Source organism: Nerophis lumbriciformis, linkage group LG17 (genome assembly GCF_033978685.3).
Source record: "Nerophis lumbriciformis linkage group LG17, RoL_Nlum_v2.1, whole genome shotgun sequence".
In the NCBI taxonomy this organism is placed as follows: domain Eukaryota; kingdom Metazoa; phylum Chordata; class Actinopteri; order Syngnathiformes; family Syngnathidae; genus Nerophis; species Nerophis lumbriciformis.
This window is the reverse complement of record NC_084564.2, coordinates 27,150,001-27,162,757: the sequence shown is the minus strand read 5'-3', so window position 1 is coordinate 27,162,757 and position 12,757 is coordinate 27,150,001. Positions and strand designations below refer to the sequence as shown.

Sequence of the window (12,757 nt, the reverse complement as noted above, 5' to 3'; positions counted from 1 at the left end):
AAATGCAACATTAGGTCCATATAGGGTGCTGAACAAAAAATAAAAACTAGAGATGTCCGACAATGGCTTTTTTGGCGATAGCCGATATTCCGATATCGGCTATCACTTAATTACTGATTCCGATATCAACCGATACCGATATATACAGTCGTGGAATTAAGACTTAGACTTAGACTTCCTCTTTATTGTCATTCAAATTTGAACTTTACAGCACAGATAAGAACGAAATTTCGTTACATAAGCTCATGGTAGTGCAGGATAAAAAAGCAATAAGGTGCATATATAAATAAATATATATATATATATATATATATATATATATATATATATATATATATATATATATATATATATATATATATATATATATATATATATATATATAAAATAAATATATATAAATAAATAAATAGATTACTGTACAGATAAATATATTGCACTTTTTCACATTATTATGCCTAATTTTGTTGTGATGCCCCGCTGGAGACATTAAGCAATGTAACAGGGTTTTCCAAAATAAATCAACTGAAGTTATGGAAAAAAATGCCAACATAGCACTACCATATTTATTATTGAAGTCACAAAGTGCATTATTTTTTTTAACATGCCTCAGAACAGTAGCTTGGAATTTGGGATATGCTCTCCCTGAGGGAGCATGAGGAGGTTGAGGTGGGCGTAATTTCCGATATTACATTTTAAAGCATTTATCGGCCGATAACATCTCTAATAAAAACCAGTAAGAACACTTTTCTGAACAATCAGTATTGAATGTTGAACTTTATGCTTTTCCTCTGCTTCAGATAAAACATGAAAAATAAGCCATCAATCACAATGCTAGCATACAGTATGTTACCAGTTTTAGTTCAAGAGAACAGATTGAACAAATAAATGTTTACATTTGTCACGGTTACATGTTAAACTTTGTAAAAACGGATCAGAGGAAATGTTGACTTTCCTGACTGTCAATTATATACTGTATGTCTCATACATGTACAAACCCCGTTTCCATATGAGTTGGGAAATTGTGTTAGATGTAAATATAAACGAAATACAATGATTTGCAAATCCTTTTCAGCCCATATTCAATTGAATGCACTACAAAGACAAGATATTTGATGTTCAAACTCATAAACTTTATTTATTTTTTGCAAATAATAATTAACTTAGAATTTCATGGCTGCAACACGTGCCAAAGTAGTTGGGAAAGGGCATGTTCACCACTGTGTTACATGGCCTTTCCTTTTAACAACACTCAGTAAACGTTTGGGAACTGAAGAGACACATTTTTTAAGCTTCTCAGGTGGAATTCTTTCCCATTCTTGCTTGATGTACAGCTTAAGTTGTTCAACAGTCCGGGGGTCTCCGTTGTGGTATTTTAGGCTTCATAATGCGCCACACATTTTCAATGGGAGACCCGTCTGGACTACAGGCAGGCCAGTCTAGTACCCGCACTCTTTTACTATGAAGCCACGTTGATGTAACACGTGGCTTGCTGAAATAAGCAGGGGCGTCCATGGAAACGTTGCTTGGATGGCAACATATGTTGCTCCAAAACCTGTATGTACCTTTCAGCATTAATGGCGCCTTCGCAGATGTGTAAGTTACCCATGTTTTGGGCACTAATACACCCCCATACCATCACAGATGCTGGCTTTTCAACTTTGTGCCTATAACAATCCGGATGGTTCTTTTCCTCTTTGGTCCGGAGGACAGGACGTCCACAGTTTCCAGAAACAATTTGAAATGTGGACTCGTCAGACCACAGACCACTTCTCCACTTTGTATCAGTCCATCTTAGATGAGCTCAGGCCCAGCGAAGCCGACGGCGTTTCTGGGTGTTGTTGATAAACGGTTTTCGCCTTGCATAGGAGAGTTTTAACTTGCACTTACAGATGTAGCGACCAACTGTAGTTACTGACAGTGGGTTTCTGAAGTGTTCTTGAGCCCATGTGGTGATATCCTTTACACACTGATGTCACTTGTTGATGCAGTACAGCCTGAGAGATCGAAGGTCACGGGCTTAGCTGCTTATGTGCAGTGATTTCTCCAGATTCTCTGAACCCTTTGATGATATTACGGACCGTAGATGGTGAAATCCCTAAATTCCTTGCAATAGCTAGTTGAGAAAGGTTTTTCTTAAACTGTTCAACCATTTGCTCACGCATTTGTTGTCAAAGTGGTGACCCTCGCCCCATCCTTGTTTGTGAATGACTGAGCATTTCATGGAATCTACTTTTATACCCAATCATGGCACCCACCTGTTCCCAATTTGCCTGTTCACCTGTGGGATGTTCCAAATAAGTGTTTGATGAGCATTCCTCAACTTTATCAGTATTTATTGCCACCTTTCCCAACTTCTTTGTCACGTGTTGCTGGCATCAAATTCTAAAGTTAATGATTATTTGCAAAAAAAAAAAGGTTTATCAGTTTGAACATCAAATATGTTGTCTTTGTAGCATATTCAACTGAATATGGGTTGAAAATGATTTGCAAATCATTATATTCCATTTATATTTACATCTAACACAATTTCCCAACTCATATGGAAACGGGGTTTGTACATTAATGTGCATGATCTAATATTTTAAACCCTATTTATTGACAGAACAGTAAGTTATTTATTTACATGTTTTGTTTTCATTTCGTCCCACGTGCGACTTAAGGAATACACATCATTCCCATCATTCTTCTCCATGTACGTGTGCTCTGATTACACATTGTTTTACATGTGATATATAACTATATTGATGCACAGATGTGTTATTATATAAAGTCCTGCTAATGTCGGAAAAAACACACCCGGTCGGAGTGATGCCATTTCTCCATGGCTCATGTAATCGAAGATGCACACGGAAAAAATAAAGCATTGTATACTCTACGCTAAAAATAAGACAACATTCAAACGTATACAAACCATAAACACACTTGTCACATGTATTTATGTTTCTCATGAATATTTTACACTATTTGTCAGATATAATTCATTCTGTCACCATGTATTCAAAGCCGCTAACGACAGTCTTGTGACTCATGAGAGAATGAGACCTTTTTTTGGCGTGACTACTGTACATACTATCTTAGTGTCACATGGCGGTACTGTTGTTGCTCTTAATGTTGTTGCATACACAGACAGTAACATTAAAGATCTAAAATTAGATTAACGCGATTAAAAAAATATAACGCTCTAATTGAATTATTCGCAATTTACGCGATAATTTGACACCTAATTTTACCTAAATGCACGTTGTGTATTTGCTCAAAACTTAATGACAGGATTATTCAAAGTCCCGTCGGTTCTTATTTTGAAGCAAAACATTCCAGGAAGCACGCCAGTCAGAGTCTCCTTACTCATCTTTGCACTGACATACAGTGCATCCGGAAAGTATTCACAGCGCTTCACTTTTTCCACATTTTGTTATGTTACAGTGTTATTCCAAAATGAAAAAAAAAAATATTGTCCTCAAAATTCCACAGACAATAATATACCCCATAAGGACAATGTGAACCGTTTTGTTTTAAATTTAGCAAATGTATTTAAAAAAAAATAAAATCACATGTACATAAGTATTCACAGCATTTACGCAATACTTTGTTGACGCACCTTTGGTAGCATTTACAGCCTCAAGTCTTTTTGAATACGATGCCACAAGCTTGTCACACCTACTGTATCTTTGGGTAGTTTCGCCCATTCCTCTGTGCAGCACCCGGAGCACCAGTGCCATCAGGTTGGCTAGGAACCGTTGTTTTTTATCCAGGATGTCTCTGTACATTGATACATTGCTGCATTCATCTTTCCCTCTATCCTGACTAGTCTCCCAGGTCCTGCCGCTGAAAAACATCCCTATACTGCATGAAGCTGCACCCCCATGCTTCACTGTAGAGATGGTATTGGTCTGGTGATGAGCGGTGTCTGGTTTCTTCCAAACATGACGTCTGGCATAAATGCTAAAGAGTTCAAACTTAATCTTCAATTTTATCTGACCAGAGACTTTTGTCTCTCGTGGTCTGAGAGTCTTTCAGGTGCATTTTGGCAAACTTTTTACGAAGAAATGGCTTCCGTCTGGCCACTATACCATACAGGCCTGATTGGTGGATTGCTGCAGATATGGTTGTTCTTCTGCAAGGTTCTCCTCTCAACAGAGGAATGCTGTAGCTCTGACAGAGTGACCATTAGGTTCTTGGTCACCTCCCTGACTAGACTAAGATGAATGCAGCAATCTACAGAGACATCCTGGAGGAAAACCAATGCTTGCCATCCAACCTGAGGAAGCTTGAGACGTGCTGCAAAGAGAAACGGGCGAAACTACCCAAAGATAGGTGTGCTAAGCTTGTGACATCGTATTCAAAAATACTGTAATTTCTGCCAAAGATGCATCAACAAAGTATTATGCAAAGGCTGTGATTTTTTACTTCTTTAATAAATGTGAAAAATTTTAAAAATAAAAAAATAAATACAATATCACATTGTCACTATGGACTCTGTAGAATTTCGAAGACAAAAATGAAATCCTTGCATTTTGTGTAAGGCTGTAGTGACAAATAACAAAATGTGGAAAAAGCAAAGCACTGTCAATACTTTTTGTGTGCAATGTATGCATTCACCTGATCACTGACCATATAGCAAGCAACCCACATGTGATGATCCGTTGCCCGGATCATGTTTTGTTTTAGTTCAAGACTCGCTTACTTCTGTTTCAGCATTTCACCTGCCTCTGATTAGTGTTCGGGACGCTCACCTGCTTCCGGGCGCTAATCAGAGAGCTATTTATTCCTGCCTGGCTGTTTTATTTGCTCCTGCAACAAGCTACGTTAGTACTCCTTTGATTCCTGTTTCTATGTTAGCTTCCCAGTGCTAGTTTTGTGCTTTAGCTCCCCGTGCGATCGGCACACTTTTCTTGTGTTTGTTTGTATTTTTCCTGCATTTTTGTATTATGGACTGATTTATGGAATATAAATCATTGTCCTACCTGCACACTGCCTCCGGAGTTCTGTCTGCATCTTGGGGAAACGATCCGCGCACAAACATGCGACCCCGACGTAACACCACATCCCCTTTAAGTAACCATCCATGGTTAAAGGTTAAGGATATGTGCGGTAAAAATGAATGAATCTGTATTTATACATAATTCATGCAGCAATTTGTTCATGATTAATCGCATGTGTCAACATGTACATTTTGACAGCTCTAATCTTATTAAAATGAGACCATTATTATGGTGTTATTCAAATGTTAAGTGCAATACAAAAAAATATATATTATTATTATTGTGTTTTTAAAATTCGTAAATAACTGCCTCACTCAGTAGTTACAGTATCGCCTGATTCCAATTAGCCCCTGCTTATAATTAGAGCATTTACAGAAAATGTGTAGCGGCTGTTCCGTATGAAGAAAATACATGACACAATACCTAATCCCCTCCTTGATTATCAGCTTCTGTTGCATCTTCTGGCCCTGCCTCCTCTGCGTGCTCAGCAACCACCTCATCTGGAATTATAATGCAGCTGACTCCAACTTTTTCATTATCACCATTACAAATGTCATTCATTGCCTCCATTGTACCTTTAGTTTCTATATTGTTTGGGTCATCTGGCTCTCCCTCCACTTCAGGCTCATCATTGCCTTGTTCTTCAGGATTCTGCGAAACCTCTTCTGGAACGTTCTCTTCTTCTGGCTGCTGCTCCCTGTCATCACTTTGCTGAGCATCTGGAATCTCTTCAAAGTCAACCTCAACCAAAGATTGCTCCGCTGGTTCTTCAGTGTTGTCCACATTGCCTTCTTCCTCATCAGTGGCCTGCATCTCCGCACCTCCCTCCTCAGTTGTTTCTACAGCCTGAGCTCCAGCTTCTTGTTCACCATCGAGGGTTTCACTTTGAGGTTGGGTTACTTCGGTTTCTTCAGACTGGATTTGGGGGTTCTCCTCATCAACGGCCTCTGATTTATCATCCTTATCTTCTTTAATATCATCAGTTGGGACTTCCTCTGGGGTTGTCTCTGGTTCATCCTGCTCTGAAGCTTCAACCTCAGTTTGTACCTCAGGTTCCATCATGGCTTCTCCTTCAGCTTCTATCTGAGCTTCTACCTTAGCTTCCACCTCAGCCTCCGCCTCAGCATCTGTCTCGGCTTCAGCTTCAGCATCCGTCTCAGCTTCAGTCTCAGCATCCGTCTCAGCTTCAGTCTCAGCATCTGTCTCAGCTTCAGTCTCAGCATCCGTCTCAGCTTCAGGCTCAGCATCCGTCTCAGCTTCAGGCTCAGCATCCGTCTCAGCTTCAGTCTCTGTACCCGCCTTAGCATCTGCCTCAGCCTCAGCGGCTGCCTCAACTAGATCAGACTGCTGCAAAGCCTCCTCTGGTTCTTCAGCCTCAGGGTTCTCTTTCTCCTCCGATGCTTTTTGATCAACAGGTTCCGACTGATATACATCATCTTTTTTAGCACTATCCGTCAGATCAACTTGATCAGAAGATGTAGCCAAGACTTGTGGTGCCTCTGCTTGCTGAGCAGACTCATCCTTGGCTTGAGAGTCTGTTGGCTTATCGCTGAAAGAAAAAAGAAAAAAAAGATTTTACATATCCCATCCATCCATTTTCAACCGCTTGTCCCTTTCGGGGTTGCAGGGGGTGCTGGAACCTATCTCAGCTGCATTCTGGCAGTAGGCCGGGTACACCCTGGACAAGTTGCCACCTCATCGCAGGGCAAACACAGATAGACAGACGACGTTCACACACTAGGGCCAATTTAGTGTTGCCAATCATCCTATCCCCAGGTGCATGTTTTTGGGGGTGGAAGGAAGCAAGAGTATGCAGTCACGGGGAGAACATGCAAACTCCACACAGAAAGACCTTGAGGGATCGAACCCAGAACCTTTGTATTGTGAGGCACATGCACTAACCGCTGTTTCACCGCGCTGCCCTAGATTTTACACATAAAGAGTGGAGATTGTTGCTCATGTGAACATCACAGCACAACTACCATAATGTAGTATAATATGTTTGAAAAATACTGACACAAAGTTGGTGAGTGTAACTATTTTCCAATAGACTCATTGACATTTGGCAATTTATCAAATATTCAACAACGTATTAAAAAACTCTAAAATATAATAATAATTGCTCTCAAAATTCACTTTTGAAGAGTTGCAGTATATCGTATATTGCCAAACTCCCACCCTTAGCTGTATTTATGTTAGGCTGTTGAATCATTTTATACTTTTTATTATTAAATGTTGTGATCTGAATATTAAGATTAGAAATATTGGTATTGTCAGCGCTAACGTTATGGACCAACATTAAGAGCCACATTCATCACAGCGACTTAACTTCCTTATGCTGCTGTATTGACATCATGAGCTGGTGAGCAGCTTTCTCACCTCTGAGCTTGTGAAAGTTAATTCTAGATTATAAATCATGTCTCTCACCTGGATAGTAAAATGATGTGGACATAAACTGAGAAGTTGATACACTTTGACAGCCAACTTAAACCCGGAAATGGTAAAAAAAGAACTGAAAAAATGCTTTGTTTCACCCCCCTTGTTTAGTAAAGATTATGAGTCATTCTTCTTCGAAACAAGAATATATAATTACTTATTGGGGACGGCGTGGCACATTTGGGAGTGTGGCCGTGCCAGCAACCTGAGGGTTCCTAGTTCGATCCCCACCTTCTACCAACTTCGTCACATCCGTTGTGTCCTTGAGCAAGACACTTCACCCTTGCTCCTGATGGGTTGTGGTTACTGCCTTGCATGGCAGCTCCCGCCATCAGTGTGTATGTGGGTGTGAATGGGTGAATGTGGAAATAGTGTCAAAGCGCTTTGAGTACCTTGAAGGTAGAAAAGCGCTATACAAGTATAACCCATTTACCATTTACTCTAACAGTCAGCATCCCAGTAAGAGCAGACATTGTACAGTAAGTTATGTTTAATTATGTTTGTTGGCTCTAATGAAGTATGCTTGAGTAATAATCAGTGAAGGAAAGAAAAAATTACATTACATATACACAGTGGCAGGCCGTGCGTTTCTCACCTATGCCTTCAGTGATGTTCTACTTAGTCCAACTTCACCTCTCAAAATACCGACTGGAGAGACTATACAGAAACCCACCTGCACACGACTGGGCATTGAATCTACAAAACGGTCTATTTTTCGGTGCATTTAACATTCAATAAACCTGCTTCAGCAATTAAAACATATCTCACGTGGTACTGTCAAAATTAAAAGAATTGTTAAACCAAATGAAACATGAAAAAAATCAAGAAATAAAATATTTGAACTCAAAATTTATAGCACCCATTTGCTTACTTTCATATCCATTTTCTACCACTATTATTACCGACAAAAAAGATCATATAAAAGGTGCATGGCCGCTTATTCGTCAATGCACACACACAGTCCACCCTGCCCTGTCTGTTACTGCAGGCGGGCCAGGAAAGTACCCGCACTCTTTTTTTACGAAGCCACGCTGTTGTAAATTGTGCTGAATGTGGCTTGGCATTGTCTTGATGAAATAAGCAGGGGCGTCCATGAAAAAGACGGCGCTTAGATGGCAGCATATGTTGTTCCAAAACCTGTATGTACCTTTCAGCATTAATGGTTCCTTCACAGATGTGTAAGTTACACAACAAGCCTTGGGCACTAATGCACCCCCATACCATCACAGATGCTGGCTTTTGAACTTTGCGTCGATAACAGTCTGGATGGTTCGCTTCCCCTTTGGTCCGGATGACACAATGTCGATAGTTTGCAAAAACAATTTGAAATGTGGACTCGTCAGACCACAGAACACTTTTCCACTTTGCATCAGTCCATCTTAGATGATCTCGGGCCCAGAGAAGCCGGCAGCGTTTCTGGATGTTGTTGATAAATGGCTTTCGCTTTGCATAGTAGAGCTTTAACTTGCACTTACAGATGTAGCGACAAACTGTATTTAGTGACAATGGTTTTCTGAAGTATTCCTGAGCCCATGTGGTGATATCCTTTAGAGATTGATGTCGGTTTTTGATACAGTGCCGTCTGAGGGATCGAAGGTCACGGACATTCAATGTTGGTGTCCGTCCATGCCGCTTACGTGGAGTGATTTCTCCAGATTCTCTGAACCATTTGATGATATTATGGACCGTAGATGTTGAAATCCCTAAATTTATTGCAATTGCACTTTGAGAAACGTTGTTCTTAAACTGTTTGACTATTTGCTCACGCAGTTGTGGACAAAGGGGTGTACCTCGCCCCATCCTTTCTTGTGAAAGACTGAGCATTTTTTGGGAAGCTGTTTTTATACCCAATCATGGCACCCACCTGTTCCCAATTAGCCTGCACACCTGTGGGATGTTCCAAATAAGTGTTTGATGAGCATTCCTCAACTTTATCAGTATTTATTGCCACCTTTCCCAACTTCTTTGTCACGTGTTGCTGGCATCAAATTCTGAAGTTAATGATTATTTGCAAAAAAAAAAAAGTTTATCAGTTTGAACATCAAATATTTTGTCTTGGTAGCATATTCAACTGAATATGGGTTGAAAATGATTTGCAAATCATTGTATTCTGTTTATATTTACATCTAACACAATTTCCCAACTCATATGGAAACGGGGTTTGCACTTTGTTTTAGCAATCAAGAATATTTCAGTTGTTTTTATCCTTCTTTGTGGGGACATGGTTGATTGTCATGTCATGTTCGGATGTACATTGTCTTTGCTCCACAGTAAGTCTTTGCTGTCGTCCAGCATTCTGTTTTTGTTTACTTTGTAGCCAGTTCAGTTTGAGTTTCGTTCTGCATAGCCATCCTTAAGCTTCAATGCCTTTTCTTTGGGGCACTCATCTTTTGTTTATTTTTGGTTTAAGCATTAGACACCTTTTTTACCTTCACCCTGCCTCCCGCTGTTTCCGACATCTACAAAGCAATTAGCTACCGGCTGCCACCTACTGATATGGAAGAGTATTACACGGTTACTCTGCCGAGCTCTGGACAGCACCGACACTCAACAACAACACATCATTTGCAGACTATAATTACTGGTTTGCAAAAAGATATTTTTAACGCAAATAGGTGAAATTAGATAGCTCCCACGACACACTGTGCTGTGGCAGAGTGGTTGAAAAACACTGACATAAAAAGTAAACTCACTTTGAAACTGAGGCTTGTGTTGCAGGCTCTGGCTCGGAAATATCCTGTAGATGTAAAAACAAAACAAGGTAAAAAACAAACAAAAAACAAACAAACAAGGAAACGTTGACTGGCCTGAAATGCACGGTTGAACTCGTATCTATCTTCCAGGCTGGCGGCCCACTCAGACGGGTCCACGCCACTCTCTGCAAAGCAGTCACACGGTCGGGGTCAGTCTTCCACTCGTGCCAATGCAGCAAATAAGAACATGTTCGTACCTTCTCGTCGTTTGAGAAGATGTTGGAAGTAGAGGGCGGCGTACTTGGGAATGTCCGCAGGCTGATCCCGGAGGATTTCTCGCACCAGGCATTCGAGGATGGCCCCGAAACCCCGTGGGATTCTCAGGTGGGTGTCACCGAACGGCACCGACATGTTGACCGCGACGAGAAGTCACAACATTATCGAGCCAAAACTTTAGCCTCTGAAGCTAACCGGCTAGCTTTACTTCACTGAAAAGTTCATGAATTATAACTAGAATGGCTATATCTCTAATATGAACATAACCTGTCTAAAAATAATTACAAATATCGACGTGGGTTGAGTTTGACGATATCCAAGTAACTACCTGTCTAACCTACCTTGAATGTTTGAATGTTTAAAAGCTAGCAGTCGGCTATTGTTGACAAGCGTTTCTAGGCAACCACTTTAACAACGGACACCTATGAGGCTCAAATATCAATGAAGCAAATCTACAAAGAAGACGAACGATGCCTTTAATTTGGACAAGCGGTAGAAAATGGATGGATGGAATATACATTGTACTAGTGTTGTCCCGATACCAATATTTTGGTACCGGTACCAAAATATATTTCAATACGTTTAGGTACATTTGGATACTTTTCTAAATAAAGGGGACCACAAAAAATTGCATTATTGGCTTTATTTTAACAAAAAAAATCTTTACGGTACAATAAACATACAAACATGCAACAACAAAAAAAGAAGAAGAACAATGATAAACATTCTGAATTTATTTCATCCATCCTTTCATTTTCAAAATAATCTTACTCATCTCACCATATGAAGTATAACTTATTTCACCGAGTATTATTATTTATTTATTTATTTTTTTATTGTGATTACTTATGGAGTATATTGTGAATAAATTGAGAACAGGAAGTGAACAAAAGTTTTAGCAACTTTGCTGCTTCTTCCTACTCCTTTTCGAACACGTTGAAAAGAGAAACTGGAAATTGTGGGTCAAGTATTTCTTCTATATATGTATATATATATATATATATATATATATATATATATATATATATATATATATATATATATATATATATATATATATATATATATGTATATATATATATATATATATATATATATAAGTATTTCTTATATATATATATATATATATATATATATATATATATATATATATATATATATATATATATATATATATAAGAAATACTTGACTTTTAGTGAATTCTAGCTATATATATATATATATATATATATATATATATTATTTTAAATTTTTTAAATTTTATATATATATATATATATATATATATATATATATATATATATATATATATATATATATATAAATGAGAGAAATACTTGAATTTCAATGTTCATTTATTTACACATATACACACACATAACACTCATCTACTCATTGTTGAGTTAAGGGTTGAATTGTCCATCCTTGTTCTATTCTCTGTCACTATTTTTCTTACCATGCTGAACACCCTCTCTGATGATGCATTCTGCTTCGTTTCCTTGTTGTGTGCGCAGTTGTGCACTGCACTCTCTAAAAGCCCGAGATGTTATTGCCACATATGCATGTACAGTAGATGGCAGTCTTGTCCTGTTTAAGAGTGTCACAACGGTAGACGAAAACGTGACTGCTGTTGTTGTGTGTTGTTATCGAGACGTTAATGAAACTGCCTAACAATAAACCCACATAAGAAACCAAGAACTCGCCCTCCATCATTCTACAGTTATAACGTGATTGGGCAGGCATGCTGTTTATATTGTGGGAAAGCGGACGTGAAAACAGGCTCACTCAGGTCCGCCTGAATTTCGGGAGATTTTTGGGAGAAAATTTGTCCCGGGAGGTTTTCGGGAGAGGCGCTGAATTTCGGGAGTCTCCCGGAAAATCCGGGAGGGTTGGCAAGTATGTGTTGTGTGCTTGCATGTTCGAAATAAACTCAAACTCAAACTCAAACTCAAACCTAAACTCACTAAATAAAATAGTGAACATACAAGACAACTTGTCTTTTATTAGTAAGTAAGTAGACAAAGGCTCCTAATTTAGCTGCTGACATGCAGTAACCCATCCATCCATCCGTTTTGTACCGCTTGTCCCTTTCGGGGTCGCAGGGGTGGGGGGTTTGGTGCCGGAGCCTATCTCAGCTGCATTTGGGCGGAAGGCGGTGTACACCCTGGACAAGTCGCCAACACAGATAGACAGACAACATTCACACTCACATTCACACACTAGGGCCAATTTAGTGTTGCCAATCAACCTATCCCCAGGTGCATGTCTTTGGAGGTGAGAGGAAGCCGGAGTACCCGGAGGGAACCCACGCAGTCACGGGGAGAACATGCAAACTCCACACAGAAAGATCCCGAGCCCGGGATTGA

The 12,757-nt window shown here is 39.4% G+C and overlaps 1 protein-coding gene across 1 annotated transcript in view; it reads right to left on the bottom strand.

The window, feature by feature from the left end:
• The window catches only part of nrgnb (neurogranin (protein kinase C substrate, RC3) b), a 31,764-nt gene extending 20,984 nt beyond the window's left edge, over positions 1-10,780 (bottom strand). Inside the window, exons 1-5 of the mRNA XM_072915037.1 lie at positions 10,372-10,780; positions 10,229-10,299; positions 10,115-10,158; positions 5,561-6,534; positions 5,411-5,485 (exon numbers count right to left, since the gene is read on the bottom strand). Coding sequence (XP_072771138.1) covers positions 5,411-5,485; positions 5,561-6,534; positions 10,115-10,158; positions 10,229-10,299; positions 10,372-10,525 — 1,318 coding nt within the window. The 5' untranslated portion in view covers positions 10,526-10,780. The remainder of the gene's footprint in view (positions 1-5,410; positions 5,486-5,560; positions 6,535-10,114; positions 10,159-10,228; positions 10,300-10,371) is intronic.
• Between the last annotated feature and the right edge of the window lie 1,977 nt (positions 10,781-12,757).